Source organism: Gadus chalcogrammus, chromosome 14, assembly GCF_026213295.1.
Source record: "Gadus chalcogrammus isolate NIFS_2021 chromosome 14, NIFS_Gcha_1.0, whole genome shotgun sequence".
Classification (NCBI taxonomy): Eukaryota; Metazoa; Chordata; class Actinopteri; order Gadiformes; family Gadidae; genus Gadus; species Gadus chalcogrammus.
In genome coordinates, this window is record NC_079425.1 from 19,382,346 (window position 1) to 19,394,542 (window position 12,197).

At 43.4% G+C, this 12,197-nt stretch overlaps 1 protein-coding gene across 1 annotated transcript in view; it reads left to right on the forward strand.

Annotated features, from left to right (window-relative positions):
- Window positions 1-1,302: 1,302 nt before the first annotated feature.
- tjp1a (tight junction protein 1a) overlaps window positions 1,303-12,197 on the forward strand; it is a 53,632-nt gene continuing 42,737 nt past the window's right edge. The window contains exon 1 of the mRNA XM_056607065.1: window positions 1,303-1,813. Within this exon, the coding sequence (XP_056463040.1) occupies window positions 1,790-1,813 (24 nt within the window). The 5' untranslated portion in view covers window positions 1,303-1,789. The remainder of the gene's footprint in view (window positions 1,814-12,197) is intronic.

Below are 12,197 nucleotides of genomic sequence, written 5' to 3' on the forward strand. Positions count from 1 at the left end.
TTATTCAAGAATTGTCTATCTCTCTCGTGGTCTTGTCAACATAATAATTGTACAGCTATGTTGACATCCATTAAAATAAAGTATCAAGTGTATCTCTCTTGATGTATTTTTCCACTAAACAACTCTTAATGTAGTAGTTCACAGAAAAAAAAGAAAGAAGAATCCTCTGTCTGTTGATGGTCTTCTCAGGCTTTTCCGGAGTTCATCCCAGTTGACCCACCAGAAGCCCTCAGCCATGTGTGTAGTGTGTGTGTTTGTGTGTATGGGGGAGGGGGGGGGGATTAGTCTGTGGAGAATTAACCCTATAAACCTCCTACCTAGTGACCAAGATAACAGCTCCCAGCCACACACAAGGACAAAGAAGGTCATTTACAGGAAAATTGTAGTTGCCCTTTTTGTCAGTGTACGCATAAAAAAGGAAGCAGAAAAAGGATGCATTGCTGGGGCCAGCTTAAACCAACCGACCATGTACAGGTCAGGGATGGTCCCATGATATTATGGTTATTTTTCCTGCAATGGCTGGTTTGTTCTGCAGAAGACCATGGATGTTAATCAGGATGTCTTGCTTAGTGAAGAATAGCTAATGATTGAGTGTGAAACAATGCTAGCACTCAGTTCCTGTGGGTGAGGAGTCGCAGGAAGTTGACTGAATGGCATCTGTGGTTTCCTGTGGTTTACTTACAAAAACCGCGACTTGAACGATTTTTTAACTGGGCTGCCATGTGGGTTTCTGGAATTGTAGGTTTAAAATCCTTGTGGGCATAAGATTAACTATGACTTTGTTTGAGACCAGTTGAGGCATCTTTTGCTCATTCAATCATGTTATATAATACATAATATCTATAGTATATATTTGGTTTATTTTTGTTTGTAGGCCTAATCAAAATATTGGACCTTGTAGTTTTTATTCTTAATATATAATAGTATGGGACATAATTATAATGATGGCGTGAAACATAGTATTTCATCAGCACTTTTAAGCTATCTCTAATTTATTGTGATCTTTGGGAGACATTTTGTGCAGTTCTACCGTTCTATCTAACAAAGTATTAGTCAAAGTGAACATTCAGCATCAGCAGGCAAAGCACAAGCCTCTTTGCTCTTCACAATTGTATCCTAAACTGTGGATTTCCCCGGACAAAACATTGAGGTTCACCTTTTTTTAAAACACAATTAACATCGGTCTTGTATAGGATAAGATAACATCCTTCCTCGCTGGCATTTTGAAGCAACGTTTACCGGTACAAATCTATGAAAAACGCCAAGTCTGACAGAGAGTTTACATGCAGCGAACAGCATTGCCCCCATTTTTGATCCGTCGCTCCTCCCCCTCTGCGAGCCGAATGGTACGTCCCAGACAGACATGTCACGATCACAGCTCCGAGAGGCGAGAGCAGGGGGAGATACACAAAGCCTGCCATTGCACATTACTACATTTACGCTCCAAGTGATGTCTACGCGTCCCAACTTAGCAGTCAGCGAATAGTGAGCGACGACCACACAAACAACCGGGTTACTTCTTTAATTTAATCGATTTGCGTGTTTTTCGACTCGACATGTGAGTGGAGTAAGTTTCCGGCGAAAACTAAGGAAAGAGAAGATAATGAACTTTGGACCCTCCACACGGCTTTTCGTGTCATGTTTCTCGACGTGCTGGATGAAATGAAATAAAGTAGCCCGGCGTGGCGGCAGCTGGGCGGAATTCACAAGAAGGAATAAAGCGCACGAATACAAGCGATCACGCTAACTTTGACTTGCTGCTGATAAAAGTGGAGGAAAAGTAGAAAACATGTCTGCCAAAGCGTCCAACAAGGTGGGTACCCGATGGAGTTGTATAGGCACAAGTGTTTCTTATTTTCTTAATTGTTTCTTGAATCAATTGCAAAAGCAAAAGCTTTTAAGTAATGGAAAAACATTGGGAAAGTTCCTACTCTTGCTATGCAACTTCAGAGGATGGTGCGGCGTTGGGTAATATATCGGCATTCATTAAATATGGTCTTAATTGACTGTCGTGTTACATTCTGAAATAGTTTAGTTGTTAATGGATTTAGATTGTACTGAGTTTGTTTGGTGGGATATTTAGTCAAACAGTAAATCAGGCCCTCATATGTAGTTGCCTACCTGTTGATATCGGAGCCCGAAAGATTTTGTGGTGAAACCATCTCTCCCTCTGGTTAGAAATATCCTTGAAGAGCGATTGTTTATGCGCACACACACACACACACACACACACACACACACACACACACACACACACACACACACACACACACACACACACACACACACACACACACACACACACACACACACACACACACACACACACACACACACACACACACACACACACACACACTGTGTATTTAACAAATAAGTCAAGCTTATGAAGTTGAGTTTTCGAGTCCAGTTTACTACCAGTTGTTTTTACATATCTAATTCGGGTCATGGTGCAGTTGTTGCTGGGGTGTATCTGTGTCGGGTCAGGTGCACAGCACTGTACACAACCTGTAGGTTATACACACATATGTCAGGGAAGTCGCATTACTACAACGGGTTGGTCTTGTTACCAACCGCCCATATGCCTGTTTAATTTCGACTAGTTAACCTGCTATTGTATTTATATGTACGTAGGCTACTTCAGTCATAAAAAGTGATGGATAGATATTGTGATCGTCACACTTAGAGAGCAATTTCCTGAGGTGACTTTGTTTGACAAGCGAGGAGGAATGTGTATTGTTAATATAAATGACGTGACGGTATTCTGGTCTGGTCGGTTCTTCCTGCTCAGACGAAACCATCTCTACCCTCTCAGCGGGTAACCTAAGGCCGCTTCACACATGACTGTGCGGTTAGAGAAAGTAATGGACACAGTAGTAATAGCTCTATAGAGCCGTTACTAACTTTGGCACCATGCAGCCATTAGTTATGGCTCAACACCTAAGGCATCATTTAAGCATTCTTGCAATGTGAGAAAAGTTTATCCTGAGTCAGCTGTTCGTCTTGCTCTATGCTTCGATTAACTTTCCAGATTTAACCTTTAAACGTTTATTGTTATAATTATTCAATGATCTTAACCATGCAACTGTATGAATGCTTTGCCTAATATTGAAGCGAATTCCTGTTTTAAATTTCCTGCACTTACTGCTACCACCGGGCAGGCCCTTCTCAATTGGTATGGGCCTGTTATTCAAGGGTCACTGGTTGATTAGCCACATGTAGCCTCTCTTCTACCCCCATGCATCCAACCAACCCTTGAAAGGTTCGCTAACGGACGCCACCATGCATGCAACCCTACAGTTGGTCATGTCGGAGGGAAAGAAACCCAACAATGTGGAACGCATACCTTCCACATTAGTCCACTCCCTGTGGTTTGTCAAGCCACTGGCCATTCAGTATCTCCTACATTCTGATAAGACTGGGAGTAACTGTAACTGGGATGCACATAGCAGCGTAGTGAGTCACACGCCCACTAAAAGCTTCAGGCATGACAAACGGTGAGCGGTTTTCTATGTCCGCCTTTCAGGAACAGGGGCAGCTGTAGCTATGCTGACCTTGTGTTTAAGAAGTCACGAAATTACCTTTCAATAATTCAGATAGCCTCAAGATGAATAAGTCACCCTGAAGCTTCGTATCATCCCAGCTGGGTCAAGGAATGTGCCTGGAATTCCTGATTAACAATTAAGTTTAAAATACAACTCTTTATTTAGCGTTGCTAATGCTTCATTAACACTGGATAATTACCTCTGTATAGCTTGGTTTTAAATGCGAGCTGCTGGTACAGGTAGTGAAACAGGGTAGAGTCTGCCGGTCTTCGTCTCTACATCCCGGTCTCACTGCTAAACTTCAAGAAAGAGTCTGGCTATAAAGCTGTGTTAGAAAAACTAAAAGCGCATTAATCCACAGGATGTACCGATTACATTAAAAGCTGGACATTTTAATGTAATCTTCTCCAGCCCATGAAATGCTGTCCTCATCCCTCCCTTTACGACGGACGGTCTTCGCTCTCTCCGGCTTAGAATACATAAACACGAAAATGTCATTTAGAACACACACACACACACACACACACACACACACACACACACACACACACACACAGGGACACAGTAGCCTTTCTGCTTTGTTGTGCATGGCGCTTGGAGTCTGTGGGAGCTGATTTACATGTACGTGGCTCCATCTTGTCTCCTAGATAATTGTGGTGTATTAATTAGCAGGGTTGTGGCGGCCTGCGAGGGCCCCGCTCTGCTTTGATGATTCCTCATCTTCCATTAGTATGTCTGAAGGAGGCAGATGTAATTACTTCAGTGAATGCGACGGAGGGCACGCTTTTTGTTCCCCGTGTCCTTGGCACCACATCCATCTCCGTTTGGAGGACTCCTGGCTCTATGGCCGCTGGTGTGACTACAGCCAGCGCGAGACCACAGCACTCTCTGGCGTCTCTCAGCCAGAGCAGAGATCAGAATCAGAGAACATTCATGTTTCCTTTTGTAATGATGAGCTGTGATCTGTTTTTCTTTTCATGATTTTGCTGAGCCACTGTTTGGGAAAGTTTTTTAAAAACAGCATGCCATTTAATATTTGTAACTCTGTTTTCTCTCTACTCCTTCTCTCTACTTGGTTATTGCATATTGTGAACAAAGCACTTTTACTTTAATCACGTCGATGTAAAAGTATTGGTGGTTGCATCTAACGAGCAAACGGTGATAAAATTCTTACAAGAGATATTAATGAAATATATTGGGCCAGAGGAAGAACATACTTCTGTTACCGCTTGATCAAAACCCAAAGGATAAAATCATATTCCTCTTTTTGTCACCCTCTTATCTGAATTTACTTTGAAATACTTCAGATTATTAAAACTCCCTAAATATAGATGGCCTAAATTCAGATCTGAATCTTTTGAAAGAAGACCTTGCAAGTCTTTGGTTCCCCATATAGCATGATTTAGCCTGACCTTTAGCTTACAGGTCAGACTAATGACCAGCCTGCAGGTTGCCCTGTGAGTTAGCTTACCGGGTAGCCTGTCTATCTGCTGTTTTCAAATACTTTGGCTTCTCAGCATTACCTAGTGCGTTTGCAGTTACATAACAGGGCATCTGGGCTCTGCCCTTGCTACATCACGGCTTGGATAAACCATTAGAGTATTTATGGAATCAGACAATCAGTGCATGAATGGATTTCATTACTTATGAATCCATTCATGCACCATTTCTTTATGATGCTGAATAAATCCAAAAAATAGCCCAAACATTTATTTCACTCGCGTAGTTGTCGTAGAGTCACAGCTGGGGTCTATTTTGGATGAGGCTCATAGTGCTTGAGACGGGTTGTTGACTGTACACACAGGTGTTTTTATAAGCCGCTTATTCCCTCCAGAACCCTCCAGAATTAATTGGAGGAGTTCCGTGAAGACGGTGAGGCGAGGACTTTAGTCGTTTAGCATTCCTGACTCCCTTTATCAAAATGGCCGATCTGAACATAGGAAGAACTTGCCACGCGGCATTTCCTCTCATCCCAGACCCCTCCCCACCACTTCCTTTCCTGATCCCACTTCCTGTGTACTTCGGTGGGTCTCGTTAGAAGCTTCCAAATAAACAGGACTATTCTATTCTTGTCCCAATGAGCACTAGAGGAGGTATAGTTACCGCTGAGGTGAAGAGCTGTTCGTTGGTAGTTTATGGGCCCAGCAGGTTCTGTAATGCAATGTAAGAACGAAGTGTCCCAAACGCTTAGTTCTGTGCTGCCTCTGGTCCACTCTAACAGCCTAGAACAATCTACCTCCTCAACAACACTCCAAAACTAAGAACCTCTTATTATTGTTCCTTCGACTGGGTCATACTTTAATGGAGACCTGCTCTAAACTTTGCCTTCATGTTAGTATAGTTGAATGATTTTATTTAATAATTTGACTGAGCAATATCCTACCATTATGAACGACATTGCACAGTTGGAATGCACCCCTTACATGAAAGGTGCCCTGAGATGGAGAGGCACAAAAAATGGACATACCTTTTGAAGAGAGCTAGGGGAGGGGGAGGGGGAGAGGGAGGGTTGGGGTCGGGTAGTAATCTCAGTCACATGGTTTGTATCTCTAATCTAAGACCTCTCCTCTCACCCAGAATCACAGCATCAAAGCTCAAAGGATCCTGTGGGCTTTTCATGTCCATTCAGGCATCAATTGAAAGTGTTGGGAAATAAAAGGAATTGGAGGGAATATAGCAGCAACTTTATAAAATCAGAACTTCTCTGGGGGAAATCTAAAATAAGACACAAAAGGCATTTTAGGCACCTCTTAATGTTACATTTGAATCACGATTAGAAGCAATCGTTTCATGGCCATTTGGCCTAGGACGGTGGGGTTCGGTGGGACTATTGCAGTACTCTGCCGGCATATTCAGAATCCGGAAGAACTATTTTCCAGTAAACAAGTTAAATGGGCTTATCTGTCTTGTTATGATTTTAATCTAGTGTAATTGGGGACCTGCACTGGCCATTAGGGATCTTCCCCAGTAAACCTCAGTTCAGGGATAAACCATTTTAGGGGTGGTTTGATGTATGGTTTCAGATATCTGTGTAGTCTTTCGTAGTGTATTAGAGAATGACCCGTCCCCAAGAGTACTTTTGCTATAAAGCAAGCCAAACATAACAAAAAACAAAAACTTGAGGGCTCTCTAAAGGAAGAATTTATTCAACGTATTAAAGTTATATATCATTTAGTTTTTGTATTTTCCATTCAAATAGCAATGAGAATCAGTCCTAGGATCTCTTGTTTGGTTATGAGTCCACACATGGAGTGGTCATGTGACTGTGTTTACGTAACAACCCCTCTAACGTGGCGAAGCGAACCAACCTAGCATCCTGGTTGGCCGACAGGTGTGTGTGTCTGTGGTGGCGGGGGGGGGGACTTATCAAGCAGAACATGGGATTTTGGTGTGTGTGTGTGTGTGTGTGTGTGTGTGTGTGTGTGTGTGTGTGTGTGTGTGTGTGTGTGTGTGTGTGTGTGTGTGTGTGTGTGTGTGTGTGTGTGTGTGTGTGTGTGTGTGTGTGTGTGTGTGTGTGTGTGTGTGTGTGTGTGTGGATGAATGAGGTAGGGGAGTAATGCATGTTGGAGCTCAGCTGGTGAGAGAGAGAGAGAGAGAGAGGGCGCGATAGAGAGAGCGTGAGGGAGAGCGTGAGGGAGAGTCAGAGAGCGAGACATTCAGAACAGATTGCTCCTAAGGCTTTTTGCCCCAAATGCCTCTCTCCCTCCGCTTTTTGTCTCTCTCACTTCATTGACGTGACACTGTTAGTTCTTCTAGAGGACAGATGAACATGCAAGAGAAAGAGAGATGGAAAGAGAGAGGGAGTTGGACCGTGAGCAAGGGATGTGTAAAAATGAAATGAAGAACTTGTCTTTATGTGGTCAGTGAGTGTTGAGTGAACCAAATGAACCAAAGCTGATGACCAGAAGTCTCTCCAGTGGGGATGTTAGGCTTCCTGTTTAGGCTGAGGCAGAGCTATCAGCCTCATCGCGTAACGCTGCTCGTCCCTTCATTTCTTTGGAGACTGGATGCTGTAGGATTTGGAGGGATTAGGCTGCAACATGGCTTTGGAGGAAACTAATGGAGTTGAACCCTTTTTTTTTCCAAGGGCAGACCTTTTTGAAGTGTCATTCAGACACGTCACCCCCTCTTCAGAGCTGCATGGCAGTGGAGAGTTGACCGTTTTCTCTCATGTGTCTATGACTGTTTCCTCCATCCAGTATGTGCAACTTTCCCCCCGCCCTCTCCCCTCATTTGGTATCTTCCATAACGCAATGGCAGTTTAGTATGGGCAGCTTGGATGGAGGCTCATTATTTTTCTTATTGATAATTAAACTAATGTTTTTAATTGGTTTCCAATGCCCCAAATTATGAAGGAACATTAATTATAATATTATAAAGACTTTTGTATAACATGAAAAAAATATTTATTTTGCATACTATTGAGTCACATTTGAGCTTGTGTGGTATGCTAACATTCTCTGAAAATCATTTGATTTCATAAATAATATCACATATTCATATCACATGACATTATCAATAGTTGTCTTGAATTCCTGTCTTATCTTTCAGTTTAGGAATGGTATCTGTAACCAAATAGCTTGTTTTATAATTGTTTAAAAATAAATAATATTTGTCTATTGGTGTAAAAATAATACAAATACAGTTGTCTTTATTATATGAAGCACATGTGAGGTACGTCATAGATAAGCAAACACACTCCTTAATTAGTTACGTGTATGCAAACACGCCCTTGCCGCACCCAGCCCTGTGCAGGGGAGGGTGGGAACCATGCGCTCTGACAGTAACTCATTAATTCCCTTTGGATCCTAAACCACAACATTCCCATTGTCCCAGAATTCCTCACACTACTCAGGAACGGGGCTGTAGTGGGCTCGGCCTCTTATTTGAGGTCATGTCAATTTGACTGGCTGTTGTAGTCTTGAGGGTTCTCAGGTATTCGGTATGTGTGTTTATGTGTTTGCTTGTGTGTGTATGTGCACGCTACATCACGATCGATGTTATAACGCTTTCACTTCTCTCTTTGTTAAGTGTAGTGCCAGTGAAGTTCCAAAGATGGATTTTGACCTTTATAACCCCTTACAACATAATGAGGATTGTTAACCTTCAGTTCTGCCCATAGTAGCCATATTGGAAAGGTTACAGTATCATACCAGAGGCTTAAAATAATCGTATTTTGAAGTAAATGATGGTACCCAAGTATTAACTGAGACAATACAGTCAAGAGATCATTGAAGAAAACACTTTTTTATTGAGGAAAACTATTATTTGACGTCATCTAGTAATCAAACCACAAAAATTAATAAAGTAATTGCTGATGTTAGGCATTAGAATTTGATGCGTTGGAGGTGGAAGTCTTTCATGACTACTAACATTGAAAACGAAAGCATAGGTCTTCAATAAACTGAAGGCTGTACGAGTGTACCATAACAACACGATTTGTATCTGTTCAGCATCTACATGGAGATTGTGCACGTGAATCAAGTTCAGCCTCACAAAAAGCCTGATTTGCTGGAGAGACGTCATGTGAGAGGAGATGGGTAAACAAAGACGTAGGATCCCTATTTGACTATCCTTATTAGGTTGGGGAACTTCATTTTAAAGGAGTAAACATAGTATTTGAGTTCCAGAAAACATGTTTTTGAAGCTGTTTGCTGGAAATAGCTTTTAGGAAAAATAAATCTACCTGCTCGTCCGCTGGTCATCAAAATCTTAGCTATGCTCTGATTGGAGGGAAGTGGGAGGTAATATTCAACTCTGTGCCCCCTTCCTAGGTACGAGGGGGCGCCGACACTGACTCGCTCGTTTGGTAACTGTAGGCGGGTACTTTCAGAAATGCATATCTCAGTCAAAAAATCATGTACAGACTTTTTTCAAAGTTTGTATGTGTGTGAGGTTGCACCAGAGACCCGAAACACCACCCCAAATCCCAAGTGTTGTTTTCATAATATGTCCCCTTTAAAGGATGAAGCCAATATCTAATACAACTTACACCTAGTGTCAGAAAATGATACAACAATCGCCCATAATGGGACTTTTGTCATTATTGATCGTACTGAGGGCACAATTATTGTGCGAACAAGATAACGATCATGCATCCGGCCACGATGGCTCTGTGTACACGGTGGTGGGGTTTGTGACGATGTCAGAGAGTTCTGAGAGCGAGTCAAGGAGCGCTCCGGCGGCCATGTTTGTCCATGGTTGCAGGGGCTAATGACGCCCCCCCCCCCCCCCCCCCAATGCACTGCAGAGGCCAGCTAACATCAACAGCCTCAAGGACCCCCTGCTGAATATCGCCTTTGTTTCATGCTGGACTCACTGTGTATTCTGTGTTTTTTTTCTGTGTTTGTGTTAGCTGGCATGTTTTTTTTGGTGCGTGTGTGTGTGTTTCGTACTTTTCCGTACTCTGTTGTTCCATGTGTGTGTTTTCTACTGAGGGTGTGTCACGTAGTTCTTGTTTAATATCTGCTTGGCTGTGTTTGATTTTCCTCTCCCAGTGGCCGGGCAGATTGGAGCCTCTCTCTCCCCCCTCCCGAGGTGCTGGCAGGCCCTGCTGGTCAGGTCACACAATGTTAAATACAGAGGAAATATCAAAACACAGCGAGGATACTCCCTATGTCGTTCTCTTATTTACCAAGACAGTCACACAGAGGGGCAACCAGGATCACTGTGTGTGTGTGTGTGTGTGTGTGTGTGTGTGTGTGTGTGTGTGTGTGTGTGTGTGTGTGTGTGTGTGTGTGTGTGTGTGTGTGTGTGTGTGTGTGTGTGTGTGTGTGTGTGTGTGTGTGTGTGTGTGTGTGTGTGTTGCTTCCTTATCATGACATTCCTCTGCGGAGCAAAATCCATTGCGGGAAGAAGGGGGGGGTGCTGAGAGCTGATAATGGCCTGAGCAGTCATTGGTTGGTTTGAGGCATTCCCATGACGACACTCTATAACGTCCTTACCGTCGCAGCTAGAGGTGGGCGTTTCAGTTTCTACGGCCTGTGTGTTTTCTCTGTTTACAGCTTGTTCCACCAAGGTTTTGTGTGTGTGAGAATATTGTAAAAACCAGCATGATGCCTGCTAAGCGCTCCTGTGTGGGCACAGAAAACGGGTAACACAGACAGATGTTGTATTACACAACGCATGTTGTACCTCGACAAGTGCCTCGGAAAAGAAACCCTCTCTTGCTGATTGGCCTATTTTCAACCCACCCTAAGTGGCGAGATGGCTGGGCTGGCAGATAAACTCTCTTTTACATTATCGCTGTCCTGGGCCCCATCCCCGACCCTTGAACCCAACAGAATTAGCAACAATGACCCATGCTCCATAACGAGTGTGCGTGGGGTTAAAGGTCAAACCCAGCTGTAAGATAGCGCTGTCCTCGTTGGGGCTGGTAACTGCTGCTCCTCTCCCCAGGCACAGAGCACGAAGTGGGGGCTGACTTGTCATCGGTTTGCCACGGGTGCTGCCCTTCACAGTTAACTCTAGCTAAGCTTGAGCCCGGTCCCAGAAGGCTCTGGTTAGCGCCGCCCCGTGAGCTCCCTGTGGGCCCTCCGAATGAGTCCTGAATGGAGCCAGAGGTGGGAGAGAAAGGGTACAAATGGGAATTGACTCTGACTCTAAACGACTTGGTCAGATATAGTCCATGGCCAACTTGTAAAAATGTTGACATGATGAATAAATAATGTCATCGTTTTTTTGTGTGAAGACATTCTTACCCAGTTATCAAGTGTTGGCGGCCATTATTCAAATCAAAATGGAAATGCATTCTGTGATGCCTCTTTTACTTTTACCTCACAGAACCGGCGTCTGCATGATACAAGCCATTCGTAGTGCCAGTCTATTGCCAAATTGTGACGCACGCACAACCCTACCCAGAAACTGGTAAAACAGAGTGATAGGCGATGGGGACAATACTGAGACAGAGCTTTAGTATGGCTGAGCCTAGCTGTGTTTCTGGGTCAGTGGGAGCCCTGCTAGGCCAGGCAGTGGTGCTAGAAAGTTCTTTAGTTCCTGGAAATCATTTTAATTCTCCTAGGACCAACACCTGACCTTAAAAGCCCTGCAGGAACCCCTGACTCAGAATCTCATGTGTGATGCGTTGCTTTTCATAATGAGTGGTCACGGTATTTGTTTAGCATATCTGTTAGGACAGGTTATGAAAAGATCAATTGTGTTTTTGCTTTGGATAGGGAATGATGTTGTGACATTTTTAGACGACTTTAGCTGTTTGGAACAGGAAATATTAGGGGTAGGAGTATAATTAGTTCAACCGAAAATATAGATGCAATTATTTTTCATGTTGGGCTGGTCCAATTCATTTAAATTGATAAAAAGACAATCAGTTATCCAAGAAAAAAGGACTTGATTTTAATTTGGTTGGTCAATTTGTTCTGTTATTATGCTGGTCAGAGTAGTCTGAGTCGGAGCAGTTCTATTCTACTCCTGGTTCTGTCAGTGACGAGGTTAGGTGGAGGATGAGTCCCTTGGTGGTTCTCCACCCTCCACCCTCGTCCCTTCATCCTTCACCAGACACCACGGAGGAGGAAACATGGCTCAGATTAACATTTTAATCCAAAATCCAGGATTACGATTTGTGTTCCTAGCCTCGCTATTATAGCAATAGCTGTCGTCTGATAGTTGATGGCTATATGGGGTGTGTGCGTGCGT